General features: G+C 24.0%; 1 protein-coding gene across 26 annotated transcripts in view; it reads right to left on the bottom strand.

Moving 5' to 3' along the window:
* Window positions 1-23,192, bottom strand: part of LOC113554788 (longitudinals lacking protein-like) — a 360,082-nt gene that overhangs the window by 165,732 nt on the left and 171,158 nt on the right. The window contains exon 5 of one of the 26 annotated variants that reach the window (XM_026958797.1): window positions 7,644-7,896. The exons of 24 other annotated variants lie outside the window; for them this stretch is intronic. In XM_026958797.1, coding sequence (XP_026814598.1) covers window positions 7,670-7,896 — 227 coding nt within the window. In that variant the 3' untranslated portion in view covers window positions 7,644-7,669. Of the gene's footprint in view, window positions 1-7,643; window positions 7,897-23,192 lie in introns of those variants that run through there. One more of the 26 variants, XM_026958802.1, reaches the window with a different exon arrangement.

Here is a 23,192-nt window from a genome sequence, read left to right as displayed (position 1 = left end):
AAAAAAAAATATATGCCTTACACTTGCCCAATAAATCATAATAACTTAAATAAATGTTTATTGTTTGAAAATCATTTATTATTAATTATTATAGGAATAAATGTGTAAAAATGTATTTAACTTTAACAATATTGTATGAAAATACAATTATAATTTTTAAATAAAAACAATGGTTAGATAATTTAAATTTTAAAGTTTATATTACATTGTTATTGAATAGGATTTCTTGTATTTGAAATTGAATATTCATAATATTCATTTAAAATCGGAATATAGACTCTGGCTAAATTAAAGTAAAATAAATATCATTTAAACTATTATAGTACTTTTTAATTCAAAATTTTTGATTAACAACTTTACATAGTAAGATAAAAATAAATACAGTTTTAATTAATTAACAATTTTATATTAAACATATTATAAAGTCTATATATTAAGCAATGTAAGTTTTAGATATTAAAATATTTTGAATTTTTAAAAAAACGCATGTTATTGATAATAACCAATAGTTTTGGTAACTGATACTATACCAATAATTTATACCTAATCATTAATTTTGATCGATCACTTTGATTTAACCATTTCACCACCACTATGTTTATTTGAAAAACAAATCATCTTTTAATGATAGGTTTAATTTAATTTAATTATTAATTAATGTTGTAAGGGTTTTAGTAGCCTAAAATATTTAAAATCTTAATATTTTCTTTTTGTTTAATAATAATTTAATTGTTTGGTTACTGTCCACTCTTGGCAAAATTCAATCTATGATTCAATTATATTAAGTAGATTCTTAAGGTTAATTTGTCATAAGTTGAATTTTGAACATAGGGCACATTCACCCTATCAGAAAATTTCATTATATTTAATTTTTAAAATTTGAATCCTTAGATAGAAGATGGAAAGGTCTAACTATTTATAAATTATTAAATGGCCTTGTTTTTTTATAGAATAAATTAATGGATTTTAGCCTCTGGATACAAAACTAGGTAATTGATCTATGTGCTACTCCAACTTATAGTACGTGGAAAAAATGCTCCTTTAATTAGGTTTACGTGGCTTTTTAATAATTATATTAATATTTTTTTTTTGTTTTTCAACAAAATTAAATTATTAACATTTAACATCTACAAAGAGGTCTCAAATATTATGAAATCAAAAGGTATATGAAATATAATTATTAATTAATTCTCTTTTCTTTATGTCTCTTAAAGAAATATATTGATTTTAGTTTTAATCTATCTAGTAGAATTTAAAATTATGTAACCATACTATCTAGAAAAAGAAGAATTTATTTAACATGGGTTTTATTAAAGAAATATTGTAAGCAATGGCGTGGCAAAGTGAAATATTTTATCGGGCAATTCATTTTTTGAATAACCTACCACCCCTTGATTCTTACGCAGTACCCACTACCCATGTAGCATACTATACACAACAAAAAAGTGTCACTTTATTTTGAATGCTATAATTAAAGTACAATGTATGTATTCTCTTTGTATAACTATTGAAGTTATTATTCTTATTAAATATCAAATTAATTTAGATGATGTTGTCAGGTAGTCTTGTATAACAATTTCTTACTAAATCCAGCACCCATCAACCCAGCCACCTGATATAAATGATCGGGCAACTGCCATTCAAAATAACGGTCAACACGCCACTGATTGTAAACATCATTGCTTATAAACAATTTATATTTTTGTAAATTAAAATATGATATATAGCAGGGGTTGGCAACTGGCGGCCCGCGAACCTTTTTTGTCTAGTCAGTGCTACATTTTCAAATTACTTCATACAATTTCAAAGTCAATCATCTATACTCTATGCTACGTCTATGCTAAATTAAAATGCATATTTTGAATGACTTATTTTTTGCTCTCTGGCCCACTAAATTTTAATTTCTAAAAATTGGCTCTCTAATAACTTTCAGTTGCCCATACCAAATATATAACAGTTTAAGAGTTTATTGGTATGATATGGACTTTGTGCCCTAATTAAAACATATTTTATTCATTTTTTACGCCTATTTATTATTGAAATAATAATAAAAAAATAAGTACCAGTTTTAATTTTCTGTGGCTTGGATTAGGCTTTATATTAAAAAACAAAAAAAAAAAATAGTGAAGCCAGACAATTATAAAGTTCACATTAAATTCTATGATTGATAATATTATTACTACATGTATTGTCTTGTGGATTTCAATTACTAAAAATATTTCATAATTTCTTATTTATTGCATGAAACTGGACTGTGTTTGACAGTATGGGATATATGAATAAAAATATGGACGATAAACCAGATGAAGTATTAAAAATATATAACAGATATCAATCATATTTTATTATCCAGAACAAGAGAAGAATAAATTATATAATATACATTAGTATAATTACTACAATTATAATCAACATATAAATATACATTTTTATACTTATTATTTAATATTTTAATACATTTGTTATGTTAAACTCATCAATTGTGTAATAAACTATAGTGCCTACTTAAATTAGATTTTTGGTGAAATCTACGTTCACAAATTGTACAAATGAACATTTTTTCAATACCACATTCATATATTTCATGTCTACGGAGATTTGCTTTATATTTATAAGAATTACCACATTTCTCACATGAATACCGTGGCAAATGGAATAAACAACCTGTGAACAATTTTTAGTAACAATTTATTATTAAATATATACATTATTTTATGGATTATTATATTATTAAATATAACAAAATCATGCAATTAAAAACAAACATTATCTACTGTTAAAATAAGTAATAATGGTATAATAATTTTGTAAATGATGATGATGAAAAGTATAATATACTATAAGTATATTAATCAAACTTTAAAAGAACACAAATTGTATGCAAATAAATACTGCAGTAAAATAAATAATAAAACATAGAATTAAAATTTAGTACATTGGACAAAAATAACATTAAAAAAAAATATTTAGATTAATCTACAAAAAAGTTATTAATATAATATGATTTATATTATTTAATGGGAACAGTCCTTTTAAAAATGTATTTAAATATTTTACAATACCTTTTGTTTATTCTAAATTTTGAATTGTACTTAAAATAAAAAAAGACAAAATTATACTGCTTGTCTACCTACCTACCTACCATGTATTTTGTGTAATTCACATAACATAACACTATGACTATTTAGTTTTTTTTATTAATTTAAAAATAAAAACAAAAATATAAAACATTTTGTAATTTGTTATTTAAAATTAAATTTTATAAACTGATGAATATACACATAAAATGTTAACGTAAATGTAATAATAAATATTTGATACTTACTGCAAAAAAATGTCTGAATATAATGAGTTTTTCTTGGGTGATGGATAAAAAATACAAATCATAGTCCAATCATCAAATTAACAGACTGAAAAGTATTTATTAACATTATATATCTATTTAATATATAAATATATGAATATACATGTAATATGTATATAGTACATATTAAATTGTTTATATTACAAAACTAAGAAATATCTAAAATAAAGAATTATAATAAATAAATATGTAGAAAAATAGTAAAAAATTTAACCAATATCAACCACAATTTAAATAAGTAAATCATTTTTAAAGAAAAGTATAAATTATTAAAATCTCTTATTAGTTTTCTCTAAAACAGCTTGAATGAATACGCACACATCATTATAATTACAATATGTATACAGATTCATTGTTTATTCAAAATTTATCAATTTTAAAGGAAATTTCTTAGGAAAATATTAATTAAGTATTATACGAGATAGATAATTATTGTAGGTAAATGGCAATTTAATGGCAAACTAATTGTAGAGATTTAAAAAAACTATTTTTTAATAAAAACTATATTTCATATTATGAAGCAGAAAATATATCTGATATCTAATAATGAAGAAAAGATTCATATTTATAGACATTTAATTCAAAGTTTAATTAAGAAGAGTAAAGTGACAGAAGATGCCACATTGAATCATGAACAATTCTTGGTTCATTTAAGCCAGAGGTTATCAACCTCTTTATAGACAAGTATGAGTATATGTTGAAACATTTATTGTATTTAACAGTTGAAAAAAAAATTGTTTCATTATTAGTACCATTATATACACTATACAGCTTCCGTGTGCAGTTTATATAACGGGGTTAAATAATAAATAACTAATATTTGGTATTATGTTTATGTTAAATAATGAATTAAAACTTAGAATGTTTGATATATTAGACACTACAATAGAATTTATACAAATAAATATAAAATAAATAGGAATTTATATTTATTAAGCATGTACAATACATATATTGGACCAATGTAAACATTAGAATATAATACTTGAAGCGACTATATTCAAGAAATCAGTTTATAAATAAAAAAAAACAACCAAAATAGTGTACATAAATAAAATCTCATGTATACAAGAGTAATAAAAATTATAAATATTTATAAAATGGCACAAATTATTCTAAACACATATTATTGACACATTTATAAATTTTAGTTTTATTGAAAAAACTGTGTTTAAATTACATATTACTGGTGAATGATATTTAATATGTATAACTCTTCAAAAAGTACAAATATAGAAAATTAAATTGTATGACATTGATGAATTTAATAAGTTTTACTGTATAAATAACAAATTGGATTTGCTAATCCCAATTAATTCATGTAAAGTAAATTCAATAAAAATTATTTTATTTAAGTTCTAAGACTAACAATTTTTTAACAAATACTCAAGTTCAATTTTGAAACAATGAAAAAGTTTTTTCCTTTCCCGTTAGTTTAAAACTGAGGATGTCCACACTATAAAAATTAAAATTACAACATCATACATATTTTATATCAGACTTTTTTTTTATTTATAGAACTTCTCATATGTATTGTGAAAGTTCTAAATAAGGATTAATTAATAAAACAGCAAAATAAAACTTATTATATGTATGATATTACATAGAACACTTAAATTGTGTATACTCAACTACATACTTGTGAACATTCATTTGATGTGCTTTGAAGCTAACAGGTTGTTTAAAATATTTATTACATTCTTGACAGTAAAATTTGGGTTTCACACCACACTCATAACGCATATGTACACTGATAGCCTGTTTAGATTTATACTTTTTACCACATTTATTTGTACAATAAAAAAGGCCATCTGAAGACGGACCAGGGTATTTATTCATTCTTCCAGATTTTGGGTTGAATAACAATGGCTTAACTGCAAAATAAAAATATATATTAGTAAGTTTATGTGAAAACAAATCTAAGAGTAAACCATGCACTGTTATATTTAATTAAGTGCAAATATGAAGAAAAAAACAGTTTAAAAAGCTTAGTTTAAACTATTCTAAGTTAAAAATTTAAAATAAAATAGCTTTCTTTACAAAAAAAATAAGCTTAAAATAAATATGGTGCTAAATAAGTTTGAAGAATCTTATATCGGCGTGAGTACCTAATTATTAATATTTCTTATACCAAACTAATATACAGGTAATATATTAAAAGGTAATTCAATTTAAATTTAAACAAAACAGATCTTATATATTTAAATAATTCAAAAACTAAGAAATTACAACAAAGTACAACGGTAAGACAATATTCAGTGAATTTTATAAAATATCTTAAGCTAATTATTACAGTAAGATCACTGTTACTAAACAATAAAGCAAGAATAAATCAATTTTACAATTTGATCATTTTACATTGTACAACTATAATTATACTATAATAAGGTAAAATTATGATTACAATATATAGTACTTTTTATAAGTAATACAAATTAATATTTATGCATAAATTTAAAATTATAGAGATAAAAGAATTAATAATTATAATTTTTTTACATAAAATAAATATTGAATAGATAGTTATTATTTATTATGTAGAAAATATCTTGGTAATTAATACATTATACAATACAATATTAAGATATATATTCTCATTTTTTATCTCACATACACAGGAAATTTATACTCTGAATAATAATCAATAGTGTTTACATTTTTAATCTAAGGGTACATATTAACATCCATAACATTGTAAAACTGATTATTATCTTGGATATTCTAAATATTTTCATTCTAATAAGACAGTAATCTAACACAAATAATACTTTAAGATTAAAAAAAAAAAAGATGGTAAATCCTAGAAGATATTGTTAACTTTAAATCTGAAAATGTTACATTATTTAAATATTAAAAATAAAAAAAAAAAAATTGTATTTTGTATGCAGAATGTTAATTTCCTATGTTGTGTGTATACAAACACAACTGACCTTTTGAAAATATCAGCGTGAGGTCGTCGTGCCACAAGTATTATTTCTGTTTTACTAACAAATACTGTACCAAAATATATGTTCAGCAGTTCCAATTTTGTGTGTTTGGCTTTAATTAATAGAGTGAAATAACCAATTTCCAAAGTTAAAAGTAAGAAAATTATCTGTTTTTTCATCATTTTATTTTTTATTTTTAAGTAAATATGTAAGTATGTAAAATATAAATATTTAAAAACGCCCATAATTTACTTAAAAATGTTAATATTGTAAAGTCTGACGAGATAACACAGATAGGTAATATTTTTACCTTAAAATTAGATTATAAGCCATTTCACTTTCATATTTAAAGCTAAACATATATTTTGATACAGTATGCGTTAGTAAGAAAAAAAAACACGCAGGTATGACATACTCTTAAGCAAAATATAGTATCACATGGATTTAATGTGCAATTTTTATTAAAAATCTATTAAATCTTTAAATTTTAATTAATGTTACAAAATGAAGCGATTTCATATGAATTTTAAAGTTTCCTGGCTGTTTAAATTTTTTGTTACAAATATTGCAATGATATTTTGGCGGCACATTACATTCATATTTCAAATGATTGTATAAACCTGGTTTAGTCTTATAATTGCGGTGACAATTCTTGTTTGGGCAGTTATATAACTTTCCATTATTTTGAATCCAAATATCTAAACACACAATGAAAAATTAGTTGAAAATAATTTAGATAAAATATAATAAATTAAAAAATAATAATTAAATTTGTTCATCGACATATAAATCCACTTGCATAAAAATTTGATCTCTACTATAGATCTCTACAAATCTTACAGTGATAAAAAAAATAAGGTACAAACAAAATAAGATAAATATAGTGGTTATATAGTATGTTTAATCAAGCACATACCAAAAGCAACACAACATACATTACTCGTGTTTTAAATTATATATTGCAACAGAAACCACAATTAAAAATGTCAAAAAGTACTTAGTATATCTAAATTACAAGCATTGGAAATTTTAATTCTGTATTTAAAAATATTAAATAAACAATTTTATTTTTTAATTGATAATAAAACTATCCTGAAATAAAATAACTATGGTATAGTAATAGATTATTAGAAAAATACATAATAATAAACTTTTTTTCTGAAAAAAAAAAATATAAAATGTATAAATATGCATATTAATATTGTATACATATAAATTATTTAGAATTTTAGTATCATATATTATAAAGAATTTAATTAAAATATATTTATCGATAGAATTATTATTAAGTATCAGTAAATTTTAACACTTTTTATTTTTGGAACATATGGTAAAAAGATTATGATTGTAGATCACAATCTTAATATTATCATTTCATCTATATCATGGAGACTTGATGTGTTACAGCCATATGTTTTTTAAAATTAGAGCGGTAATAAGTTGCTTTACCACAAATTACACAAACAAACTGTGGATCTTTGTTACATTCATATTTCATATGGCTTATTACATTTTTCTTTCGACGATATGTACGCCCACATTGAGTACACTTAAATGCATCTTCACCAAAATATTTCTGTTTGGCACTGTTATTATATCGACCTACTGAAATACAAATATTAAATATTAATAATAAAATACTGATTTTTACATTAGGTATATAATATACTCAATTGATTGTAGTAATAAAATTATAAGCAATCAAAAAGCATTTTTATTAGATTACTCAATATAATTATCACGTTTATAATTTTATTTTTTAAGTCAAATCTAAACAGTATTATGAAATTTTTTGCAACTATTGTATGGTAAAATGTGGATATTTCCTGGAAATAAAAATCATTAGTTATATGGATATAACAATATGTATGTTATATGTATATATATATATTAAATCACTACGTAACATTGCTTAAAGTATAATAAAGTAATGTTAGCTTAAAGTTAATAAATACATTTATATTAAACAAGTTTACACATTTATTAATTAATTTAATATAATAGTATAATAATACAAAAAATATATTTTTTTGTTATATTTGAAGGTATGGTTGTTCTTATGAATTAGATTGTTTCAACCAAGATTTTATAATATTATTTTTATTGCTTATTTAGTTAAACCATGACATTATGCAGAATGAAGAAGTCAGTTTTGATGAAAACTTGCATTTGTTTCATCTAGTAAAATTTGTATACTTTGAAATTGTTTTTTTATTTGGGTGTTCAAAATTAATAATTTTTTATTTAAAATTATTTCAAATCCAAAATATTTAATTAAATTCATAAAATAGAGTGACATAAAGGTGCTTGCTGTAGCCCTGAAAAACAATATCTGAATAAACTATGATTATGGTTCCTTCTTTTCAAGGTACCTTGTTGTTCACTTGAAATTATGCAAATTATGTAGTTACAATTGTATGCTGATTCACATTGTATTGGATTATATACCATTCTTGTCTAAACTACATTAATATGTAACTACTTTATTTAGTTAATAAATATTGTTAGAATTATTCATACTGAAAAGTAAAAGTAATGAGTTGCATTATATCCATTTGGAATATATAAAATCATAAGTCTAAGATTTATATTGTAATTGACCAATTTAATTGATTCAATGGCATGCATCAATATGTACTTACAACAATTCTATGCAATGCATAAATGTAAATGAATGGTGGTAGAGGGGGGTATGTGCAAAGAAGTTCTTCTTCTTTTTAAAAAATATTTAGACATACCCTTTCTAATAATATCCTCAACAATAAGATATTTAAATATTCAGGTACAGATATTATTTTAACAATTTTGCACGCATCTTCTAATTTTCCCCAAATTTAAGTTTTGTTACTACGACGTATTTTAATAATGTTAGATTTATTAGATCTAAGCCCTTCAATACATGCATTTTTTTTAACATTAGTTATGTGTGTAAGCGAACATCATCACAGTTGTATTTTGTATTGTATAAATTATGCTGAGCCTTGATACTAAAAATAATGTAAATTTATAATTTTTTCCCTTTATGAATCTTATTTATACATGCCATTGTTAATGTTCTAGTATTACCTTTTTCCATGAAAAATTCATAAGGAATGACAGTTTGTATACTACTAAGTTGATATTTTTAAATTATTATACAATGAAATATTATAAGTAAAGTATATTATCTGTTACACAATTTAAATAAAAATTACACCATACTATTATTAAAATGAATTAACAAAACCAGCAATATTAATTTGTAAATATTTTAAAATCTATTGAAATAGATAGTTCGTAACACCACAATTCAAAATATAATATTATATTAAAACATTAATTAAGTAAAAAAAGTCCTTATTAATAATTTGACTTGGATGGTTGGATGTATTATTGTGAAGTGAAGACTGTATTTATTAAAATCACTATCATATTTCATAACAAAAAACATTAATGTATAAAATGAAACATTGTTTGACAGTTGACTTGGATTTTTAAATCAGCATTTGTGAGATAGTGTACTTGTACAGCGAAATTAAAATGTATAATATCATTCACGTTTATTCAAAAATTAATATTTAAAATAACAAGTAATAATACAAAATATAATAATAATAATAATAATAATAGACTGAGTATAGACTAGAAGTCAGTAATATGAAGTTAAATATTAAACTAGTAACTACGAACAGTACGAACACCACGAACAACTACTAACTACACCATCATAGTATCATTCTACAAAGTAGATAATATTATGTTGATGATAATAAAATTGTTTATTGTTATTATTATTACTATTATTATTGTTCTGGGATGTGATAGTATTACTTGTTATCGAGCACGTGGGTGAAAAACAGTATAGCCAAAAGTAATACTAAATTTATTTTTATATGATTATTACTATTAGTTATTGTAATAAATAATGTATTGGTAATTGGAAATAATTTATTACCAATACAATATTTTTGGTGTCAAAAGGTGTATTTCGGTGGCCAAGTGAAACCTGAATTAATTATTAAGTTATATTCAATGACATGATGCAAAGATCCTACAATATTTTATATTCATACCGATTTGTGTTGACGAATTCTTAGAACTTATTAAGGACCGTCAATTTGAAATCTAGACGGTGAAAAAAACTTCGAATAATTTAATTCGATAATGGTACCTATCATTGTACGATATTAAACATATGGCTCACGTGCTCGTAAATAATTCGCATTTTTTTTGAAACTAGAAAAAATATTAAAAATCAGGAGATTAATAAAATTAAAATGTGGAATATTTTCAGAAAAATGAACTCTTTAAAATGACTATTTTCAATATTTTTGAAAAATATATATTTTAATTTTTTTACCAAAACATTATAATAAATTTAAAAAATGAGATATTGTAGTTCTTGTCCCTGTGAATCTTATTAAAAGCCAAAATTATGATATCTCCATTATTTCAGAAGATATCGCAATGGGTACTCACGGGACACCCTAGCTGAATATAAATATTAAATAAAACATAATATGTTACATATTATGTACCAGTTAAAATAGTTAAATATCATGTTGGATATTTTTATTAAAACATTTAGATACTTAATAAATAGGTATAAAGTCCAAACGTAAAATCCTCAATAACCACCTTCATCTGCTTAGACCACTTCTCAAATCTAAACTCTCAATTCATACAAAATCTACACTATACAAGTCTCTACTCAGACCCATTTGTGCGTATGGTATGCTTATTCTGGGGATGCGCCAAACCATCCCAAGTCCCACCATCCAAGCCTCTCAGTCCATCACTCTTCGGCTAATAGCCTCGGCTCCCTGGTACGTAACAAATAAATCCCTACATAATGATTTAAAAATTGAAACAGTTGACCAACTAGCCAAATTATACTATAAAAGATTTCATTCTAAGCTGCAACACCATCCCAATCCTTTATGGTCCCACCTATCATCACGTACTCTTTCTGACAACCTAACAGGAACTGGTGCCGTGACCTATTAAATTAATATAAATTAAAACAAAATTACCAGAGGGTACCATCGCTGGATGATTTCCCTCATCATGTGCTTCATGTGTTGTTTTTTTTTATATATTACGTATGTGTTATGTTAGTCAGTCATCTTTTTTACTTATTATATTATCGAATACAGATTGTAAATTTTTCAATAAAAAAACAAAAAAATAAATATATATATATAATGATATAAATGATATAATATTTATGTATACATAAATACATTATACACCATTAAGAATTTATGTTAAATATGCAGTAATATGCAAAAAAAAATATGTCGATTAACTTCAAACTATCATGAATCGTAAATATTACTGACAAAAATTAAAAAATGTGAAGAGGAAAAAATATACAATTGCATAAAAACTGTTGCTATAATTTAGGGGTATTAAAATTAAAAAATATATAGGTACTTCGTACTTAGTAAAACATTATTACAGGTGAGTATGAGGTTTTCCATTTCGTAGATTTTCTTCGATATTTAAAGGTTGAAGCCTACCTCTCAACAAATTTAACCAATTTACACTTATATCCATAGTGTTGATGTCTTAAAATTATATTAAGTTCTTACATTTTACCTATAGGCTATAGTTCATAACATTTGTATCTTTTTATCATTTATATAAAAATAAATTTAACAAATATAGGTATAGTGTATAGTGTATAAAGTAAAGGCTATGGGTTACTAAATAGCGGCTCGCAGACAAAGAATAAATAACACGACAAAATTATATGTTCTATGATTGTAAATTATTATTTTTGTTAAATATTATTGGTTTTTAAATAATGTAAATATGTACTTAGAATCTCGATGGCCCGCGAAAAAATTCAGATTCCTAATGTGGCTCTTCAAACATATATTAATTGGTGACTATAGGCTATAGACTATAGGTACCACATAAATAGGAGCGCCCCTTTATTTAATTATATAATTATAAGTATTTTCAACTGTTATATAAGTTATCACTTACATATACGCGGTATGCCAATGCGGCCAATAAGGTTACGTATACCTCTATTTATTATAATCTTTAAACATAACTGTACATATAGACGCTTTCAAGATATGTATTAGGCCATCATATAGAGGACGCATAAGGCATAGCGTAAATAATACTTAAATACGAAGAACTATTTATTGAATTATATGACAATAGAAATAATAAATCTTTTTTCAACGGCTACGAAGTCATGTAGGATACTCTGGATACTTATAGAAAATCCATTGTAATATATAAATTTATTGAAAATGCAATAGAAGAATTTGGAAAAACCTAGGCTTTATAGTTATTATTTTAAAAATAAGTAGTTCTTTGGAAATTATGTAAAATAATTACATAATATTTATAAACCCTGATGCAAAAAGGTGCTTGCGGATTCAGTTCTACTCCAAGTTCAAAAAAATGGGGATGCAATAGAGGCATTGATTTTGTATTTTTATAGACATTTTTTTCTTATATTTCATTCAATATACCAACTTTAGTATCTATATAATAATTAATAACGCAGTATTAATAATATTTAATAAATTATGCTTTCCTAAAATATAATTGCCAATAATAAACTACTTAAATTCATAATTTATAATGGTAACTATAGGAAGAATAATTTTTATGGTAACATAAAATCGATTTATTTCTACTAATAATTACTTTGGTATTAACTGACACATAAAATACGTGTGATTCTTTTAATACAATTTATTGTCAAACTGCTAAAATTATTGTTTTATAAAAAATTATAACTTTAAACTTAAATTTAAACTGTGTATCCTATGTTATAATTATTTTATAACATTCAAAAATCTGCAAGTACCTAGGTATCTAGGTTAGGTATTTAAATTTAACTCAGCTTTTACATAAGAAAATAATTATCACCATTGCATATTTTGTCCTGTTATTTTATGAACTTTTATCATGTGTATTTTCAAAGTAGATTTTTGGGCACATTTTTTTTCACACAAACAACATTTAAACTTCGGTTCAATACCACACTCATAATTTAAGTGTTGGGTGAGTCCATTTTTTCTTTTGTATGAGCGTCCACATTTATTTGGACAAAAATAACGATATAATGAATGATTGTCTGTTTGGTACATTCCATCTAAAATAAAAAAAATACATTAATTATTGTGTCTTACGGTTTAATATTATTAACGTGATGATTATAAAACTATGCGTTAAGTAATCTATAAATCATGCATATTATATTTTATTATATTATACAAAATTAAATTAGAAGAAACTATAAAATTAAATAAGTTTGATGAAAGCACATTATGAAAATAAATTATTATAATAATTATTTTTTGTATAATTATTTACTGTAATAGTAAGTAGCTGATTATCTGAGGCTGGATCTCACCTGTTATTGGTTGATAAACATAAATTCAAACTAGCCTACTACAAACAAAATTACTTTAGATTTTACTATAATTTCTATAAAATAAGTTAAGTAGATACTTCAGAATAATAATATACATATTTTAATTATTTATGTAGTTTTAATTTATTATTTTAAATAGGTAAGTACAATCTGTGTAAATAAATAATTAAAAATATAACCATGATAATTTCTTGTTATATTATGTTCAAAGATAATAATATGATTCTTCGTGCATAATTGTTGGTTATACATTTTTTCATATAGTGGTACTTATACATTAAAGACTATAGGTATTGGCTATATATATGTAGGTATTCTATAATATCTTCATTATCTTCTATACTTCTTAATTCTCGTGTGGAAAAAACTGCATAATTGTAATCTATTCAATATTGCCTATAACCAAAATTAAAAACATTTTAATAATTTATAAACTATAAAGTTTAACTTAAAAACAACTTTGTGATTTAAACTAAAAATATTTATAGTACATTGAAAGTATACTGTACGTTACTCAGATAGGTGCTGTCAATAATAGACTGCAGTAATCGCCAATCGGTTTAACGCTTATAATAGGTTAATTTAGTGGACTGTAATAATATAATAAGAAAGGTCCGAGCAAAGGAACAACGTCAGTTTGTGTGTATAAAATAATAAATAGTAAATAATCACATAGTGATATAACATAAAATATAGGCGTTACAATAGCACAACTAAATGATATAATATAAAAACAATGCTTATTGGCTATATTAGCACTACAGAATATAAAAAAAAATTTGAACACTATAATTATACCATTTTGGCGTACATAACAATAATAATATCACATCACATTATAATAAATACGTAACTATAAAGGGTCGTGGCTCGTCAGCTCGTTAACTTTTCAACAACATTGCATATAAATTGGTTTTGCCCACACGACCGAGCCGAGCAGCGCCGGGTTACATTGCAGGTAAAATAATTAGGTAATTGGTGTGGCAAATTTGGCGCACTTAAAAAATAAAAAATAAAATATATTTATAATATTATATTATAATTTGAGACTGCAGCAAATTTCCTGCTTGTAGGCGACAAATAGCTTAATCTGCCACTGGATCCGAGATCTGTATATAATATACTAATAATATAATAAAAAGGAACATAGTGGTTCCGCGCTCGTGCGATTGTGTGACTGTAGCTGTGACGAATAATTCATGAAAATATGATGACTAAAACAATAAGATCACACTGGCTGTCGCCGAATGACACAAACATCATAATCTGTGGACCCGTCTGGACACTGAACATTGGCCACGAGGTTATGCCAGCTCAAATCATACTACCATATGGAACAAATATTACTACAAAATTTGGTACAAGTTACGATACTACTGTAGAGTAGATTCACAATACAATTGACAATACTGATATAGGCGCAATTAGACTTCTAAAACGTGAGGTGGATAGTTTACCAATTGATGGTATTTCACTTAAATAATAACTGTTAGGTAAAAAAAACAAGGGGTGTTAAATTTTAACTTAGGGGTGCTTAAAACTTTTTTGCACTCCCCTAATTGCGCTACTGAATGCTGAGCTGGATGAACGATTCACAAATTTAGCATCGATGACAACATGAACTCACTATACAATCAACACATGAAAAACTCGTTGTAAAGACGGACGTCGAAAAAACGTCGGCCGTGTGGTGTCTATGAGCGGCAAACATAAAGTGAACTAACATTATTAACGAACAAACTAAATTAAATCAACGACTACATTACCTACATAACAACACTGTTGTGCGCCACCGTTGCACTACAAAAATCACTTAAACCAAATAAGCGGTGACACTGACGACATGATTTGCATATTTTACTCATAACATTAAACTCGAATTACTTACAAATTAATTAGTAAATTACTACATCTAAAATTCTTAATCTGCAATGTCCATTACGGCATTATATTATACACTTATACGAAATGCCACATCTAAATTATGTATATTAAATATTCATAAATGATGTATAGTGTATTCTGTGACACTGTGTAAATCTGAACTTAATATCTAAACCTTATTTTCTGATAGTTTTGTAAAATAATTTTAATCATTATCTAAATAAATTAAAATAACTACAATTTGTTTGAATATATTGCCTAATGTTTAAAACAATCTTTTGAAAAACACAATTTATCATTTGGAAATCAATATTTCTCATAAATACATTATTTTATATTTACAATTAAACTGTGGTATAAGAACTATTTGGATTTCGTCAATTTAATCAGTACTTAACAGATAAAAGAGTTATTTTTTATCGTAAGTTGTTTATTATTATTATATATGTATTACGCACACACATTATATATAATATATGCATTTGCAATATAATCAATAACAATCAAAATATTTTAATAGCACTTTAGTTTCAAATGTTTAGTACCTATATTTAATTTTATAAAATAATTTAAGTACTATAATAGCAAATATCGTTATAATTTTTTTGGTATTTTTAGAATCAAATATTAACAAAACTATATTGTTTACTATAAGGCTATTATTTTTGGTGTATTTTAATCTTTATTATTTACAGTTTTACAAAGTACCTAGTTAATTAAAGATTTAAATATACGTAAAAAATAAATAATAATATGATATAGTAAAGCCAGTAACATCTTCTAATCTCTAGAGCCGCACAAGATTTGTTGTTACTCGTTATGGTCTACCTAGTGTAATACATATTTATGGCAATAATACAGTACATATTTCTGTTAGCCAAATATTATAGTATTCTACAATATAAGGGCGCCCGTAGAAATTTTTTCAAGGGGAGAGTATATAATATAAGTAATTAACACACACACACACACACACACACACACACACACACACACACACACACACACACACATATATATATATATATATATTCATATTTAGGTATATATGCTTTTAAAAATATCTCTTATATAAACATTGTCTAAAAAAGGAATGAATCCAAGAAAACTATTTTAGAAGCTACTTATATTAATGATAAATTTAATTCATTAATAAAATAATAGTAATTAATATTAGTATATATACCAGCAGTTCCCAAACTGTGAAGAGCGCCTCCCCTGGGAGACACAAGTATGTAACAGGGGAGGCGCGAGGTAAATATTGATATTTTTAAATCCATTATTTTCAGAAGTTGCGATATTAAAATCTAAGTATCGGTCCAAACTTAATGTTGAAAATAAAATGCGAGAGGCAGTAACAACGTTAATGCCTAATTTTGAAGCATTTAAACAGGTTACCTGTACATAATTGTTCACATTACATTTTTCATTATATTATATAATTAACAGTCATTGTTTTTTTTTTTAAATAATTTTTGTTATACTAAATAATATGTATAGCTGGTTTTTTGTCATAAAATTAAAAATATTTGCATATTTAAATAATATGAAATCGTAATTTATTTATTCGCAGGAGGTGCGATTATTCATTTTTATTTTTAGGGATGCGTGAACGAAAAAAGATTGGGAACCGCTATTATATACTATAAAATTATAATGTTTTCAACAATATTTTTTCTGTTAATATAATATGATATATTTTTAACTTGTAGAAAGACTATATTTAAAAAGCGTTTTAAAATTTTATAAGAGTAATTGTAAATTGTAAAGTCCAATATATAGATTCCACATCCCAAATAAGACCTTATAGGTCAGGATATAATAGATTTAAATTAATAAATTAATTTATGTATTTTTAATACATGGCCCTTAAGTGATTTTTTATAAGCAAATTTTCTCTCACAAAAACTACAATCGAATTTTGGTATTACTCCGCATTCATATTTTAAATGTCTTGCAACGTATTGTTTCCTTTTATAAGTCCTGCCACACAGTTTAGGACATTCGAATCTTTTACCAAGTAACCAATCTGAAAATACAATTTAAAGATAGACATTTAATATAAATATACAAATTTAATATAATAAGTTAAAAAAAAAAGATTCAACTCAATACATGTCTATAATTTATAGTTAAGTTTCGTATTATTAAACAATTACAATTATTGCTATTAAGCTATAGTAACCCTTGGTAAATATACCAAGTATTTACATATAAATAAAAACAATAAAACAAGACAAGAGCATCAAAACAATTATTTTAAAAAGTAAATAGTTATAATTTATACATTATGCATAATAAATACCATTATTAACTAGCAAATTCTAGGCGTATTCGAATTCATATAAATAGCTAGTTGTTTTCCCGATTAAAATATGCAATATAAATTAACTGTTATATTTATAAAAAATAATGACCAACTATTTAGTGGATCATAATAAATTGAAGGAGGTAATCGATATCCAATGATTAAATGAGACAACATGATGTACACATTAATAATACAAATTAATAATTTATTATTTTATAAATAGTTCGATTTAAAATTATTAATACCTTTATAAACTGAGTAGCTAACTACTTAAAAAGTAATAAAATAGATTTTAAAATATGATTTTAATGATAAAATCGTTATCTCGTAGTCCCATGACAACTCAATTCATATTGGATACATATTAAATTTTAAAAACATTAATATATTTTCACAAGTATGTCGTGATTTGCAGCTCTACGACATAATGTCATAATATTATTTACGTAATTATTTATTTCCATAATTTTTAGGATAGTGACAATGATGTTCAATTTTTCCTAAAACAAAAAAAGATTTAAAAAAATTAGTTAATAAATATTCATTGAATAAATTGAAACAACATAAGTGTGTGTTAAATTAACGCTTTTACTGAAAACTGTTGAAAAACAATACAATTATTTTAAAACGATGTTATACAAATGCAATACTGTCAATACATATAAGCTATAACTAAAGTATAGTTCAAAGTTTTAGAAATTTAAAATTAGATAGGTACACCTACAATGTCAAACAGTCTGACAATAATTTATAGTGCACTATTTTATTATTATTATTAAAATCACTAAAATGAATGATATTAACCTAAAACTGTATTATATACAATTTTAAATTAATAGAATACACTATTCACTAACAATCAACACTGTGGTATAAATTTATAATCATTAATCACAATACAAATTAATTTTGAATGGATGTCTTATTAATAATAATTTTTTTATTTTAACTGTAATTTAATGTGTAAATCAATAAGTAGAGCTTAAAAATACAAATATGAATTATTTTAATTTTAATTAGAATATTTATTTTAGTGACAATTAAAAATAGGTGCTTACCTGATAAAACGGTTCTTTGGTTTTGGTTGTCATCTCATCTTGCTTTGATTACCTAGGTGAAAAATGCCATTATATGACATAAATATTAGAACATTATACTCCGGGTAGGACTCAATTCATTCAAAATTAATTATTAAAATTACATGCTTAAACTTCAGAGTAACTTTTTGTTTTTTATTTATTTGTTTTCTTGAACATCAATTAACATTTTTAAAAATAATCAAATATTTAAAGTACCAGTCATATGACATTTCAAATCAGAGTTATATTGAGTGACTGGGTTTATTTATTTTTTTAATTATCTATTATTCAAAAGTATAAAAAAGTAAAGATACAGGTGATCCTATACCCTTTTGTTAAGTTCTAATTCAAAATCATATAGGTACCTATTATTATTCCTAAATTTTATTAAATAAATTTACACGTTAGTTATAATATTATAGACTTATATTAAAATTAAAAAACTCACCACTTATAAAAAAAAAAACCAAATTTTGTTTTGAATTAATATAATTTTTTCATTGACTTTTTAATTCTAAAACAGCCATTATATTAAATGAATACGGTTCATAAATAAATAAACAAGTTGTAAAGAATTTAAAAATAATTCTATTATTTAAATTTTATTTAAATATGAAATAAATAAATAATATAATAATATATACTATAATATTATAAATATAATAAAAAATATAATATAATTATAATGTATACGATAAGATATTATCAGTGGCGGATTAACCTTCACGGTGCCCTGAAGCACGCTCAGTTTTTACAGCCCTCTCTTTTTCTAATACTATCCAAGGATCGTAGTTTAATTGGGAATCGAAGAGTGATGGGTAATCGGATATAGCCGCTTTGGAGTGAAAAATACTAAAAGTATTGGTTCAATATTTTTTTTTTGTGTGTGTGTTTATTATTTTGAGATTAAAAATAAAATAAAATAACAAATTTGCCGTCCTCTACTAGTTGTCGATCTTCACGATCCTAGTAATTAATCCACCACTGGATATTATATTTAAAGATGTATTCAAATTGTATAATTAGATAACATTTTCAGTACGTAACAAAAGTATTAAAAACAAGTACAAGTATTACAAATTTACATGCAATTATACCAATATTAATTAATATATATAGTTAATAAGTTGATAAATGAACAATTAAACTTAATTAATAACAATTTTAGAACATATAAATATTAAAATTAAGAATGAGTCAACCTTCAGTGTTTATTGCAACTGTTTGAAATTGAATTCTAACACGAATCCATTTTTACTCGAAATATTTGAAACTTTTAACTTAAAATTTAATATATTCATATCTTTTAATTTTAAACAAAAATATACCCTGTTTTAAATCACAATTTTATTTACCTACATACAAGTCCTCTTATGTACACAATAACCATACTCTGCATCGTATGCTGCAAGTTGTAAATAATATTTAACCCTTGGGTCACTCTACTACTTTTATCTAATTAGTAATTTATCTGTTAACTATACGTATATGTATATTTTTGAATTATTATTGCTGTTTTAATTATTTTGTATTATGAACATTTTTGTGTGGTAATCTTTCATGGGTACTTATTACTTAGATACTCACACACCTAATTCAGTGTTTCTTAATTTTTTTAGGACTATAATCCAAATTTTTGTCTAAAAATCTATCACGACTCATATAGTTTCACTTTTACAAGATAAATAAGTAGTTCTAAAAATATATAATACATATAATACCAAATAATTAAAAAAAATTCACGACCCACAGTTCGAAAAACGCTATCTTTGGTAATTGTTATTAAAGAAAAAATAGCCGTTTGGCGTTTAAAAAAATAATAATATCTATCAATTATATTATACTCATAATAGTATCGATATCGAACTTATCAGTGCGAAGTATCTAATCGATTACAAGTATAAACATCCAACAAACTTTGAATTGTTAGAATTTCTCAAAGTTCAGGATATTCGATAAATTTGGGAATCCATTTCTAATTATAATTAAACTGATTATGGTAGGTAATTACATACTGTGGTTTGTTATAAATATAAATACACAAAATATAAAATAACGAATATTATTATACAGTAGAATTAAATTAGATTAAATAAAATAATATAAAAATATTTAGACTTTTATTAATCCAATTATAATTTATAACCGTAAATATAACATCCAACTATAAGTACCTATACACAGATTAAAAGCAAAATTAAATAGATAATTTCAAGTTTTTTAACAAAATTTGATTTAATTTAAAAAATGTATTTATAAAGAAAAAAAACATTTAACATTTTAATTGATCAATATAATTAAGAATATATAATTTTATAACTAGAGAGCACCGTATGTTTGTTAGACTATAGCTAAAAATAATTAGTTGAGGTCACAAATCACAATATTATATATCAGTGTTTCTCAACCTTTTTAGTTTCGCGACCCCCAAAGAAAGTATAAAATATGCTCAATCACTTCACGATCCTCTCCCTATCTATATTAAATATAAATTTGTATTATATCATTGGGAAAGTAAAATTTTGAACGAAAGGTTCATTTTGTAATTTTATTATTTTTGACTACCGCGACCCCCAGCCAAGGCAATAACGACCCTTAGGTTGAAAAACGCTGTTATATATGATACATTTCAAGAATCTGGCGGTCAATGATGAGATAAATCATATATATTAATCACTCGATAATGCTATGCATTGACAAAAGATGACATTTCAGATGAACTTTTTGTTTAAATTGCTTTAAACATACAGAACATCTGAACTGTCTGGGTACACCACATTCATAGAACAAATGCCGTTTCAAGTGAGACTTCCTGGCAACACCCACGTAACGTCGGCCACACATGTTTGGACAAATAGCCGGGTCTTGTTTGCAGGATTCTTCTAGTTTGAATAACTTCCAACACATCACGTCTAACATAATACATTTTAATTGTTAGTTTTATTTATCAGAATTAATTTATAAGATTATTTGTTAGATGTTGATATCACAGACCCACGCAGTGATCACCGTTGGTAGAAAAGCAGTGTTAATATTATAATATTGCAAGTATATAGTAGGTATATAAATTCAATTTTTTTTAAATTTGATTATTATTTTAAGTTATATTTGTAATAAAATTGTATTTTTAGATTTATGATTGCAAACTATAAGCTAACCCAAAATAAGATATATATTAGGGATAGGCGATAGGACGATACCACTTTTTACCGATATCTGATACTCTGATAAATCGATATGTATTGCCGATAAAAAACCGATACCCGATATAGGTACTTAAAAAACAACATTTTCAGTATAAACCATGAACCAATAATAAAAAATAATCGATATACCAGTTAAAACCGATATCTTATACCACAAATTTTACATTTTAGCATTCATAACAAACAAATAAAGAAAAAATTTGAAACCATTAGCCTTATCTATAAATCTAAATATTTTTGATGATAATAATATAATATATTATGCTGATTAATTTATTTTATATTTTTTTTTATATCAATTTACAAAAAACCGATACCACCAATATCGAATATCGGTTCTAGTATCGGCCTATCCCTAATATAAATTGCATGATACCTATAAAATACCTAGTATCTATGCATAGGTATAGGCATAGTATATTCTAATATTTGCAATATTATATAATTAGTAATTATACCGATATATTACTATATTCGTTTAACTATTTTAAATAATCAAATGTATACCGTTAATTTGTATTATAATAGTTTAATGAGAATAGGTATAAATATTTTTTTAAATAATAATTACATTTTATTGTCACTAAAATTTGTATACTATAATTAATTCAATAACAAACACTTATGAAATACAATTATATTTAAAGATTTTTTTTATTAGCTTTCAACAAAAGTTAGAGCATAATAACTCAATAATTAAAAATGTTTAGATACAGATAATTAAGTATAAAATAATATACCTATAATTATAAACAAACAATAATAAATCATAATTATTATAATGTGCATTGTGCATTATTAATAAAATTAAAATTGACAACCAATTTATCATAATAGGCGAACAAAAAAAAAAAAAAATGGATTTTAATTACTACATTATATTTATAAATAAAAGTAACATTGCATTTTAAGGAGGGAAGGGGAGGGTCAATATTAAAGAAATGAGATCAGAAAGATATTTCGATAACGGTGTTTCATTTTAAGAATTATTAGATATTTTAAGATTATTGAGTAGGAATCAACAGTGGCACACG

Source organism: Rhopalosiphum maidis, chromosome 2, assembly GCF_003676215.2.
Source record: "Rhopalosiphum maidis isolate BTI-1 chromosome 2, ASM367621v3, whole genome shotgun sequence".
NCBI lineage: Eukaryota > Metazoa > Arthropoda > Insecta > Hemiptera > Aphididae > Rhopalosiphum > Rhopalosiphum maidis.
This window is presented reverse-complemented; position numbering and strand designations above follow the sequence as displayed.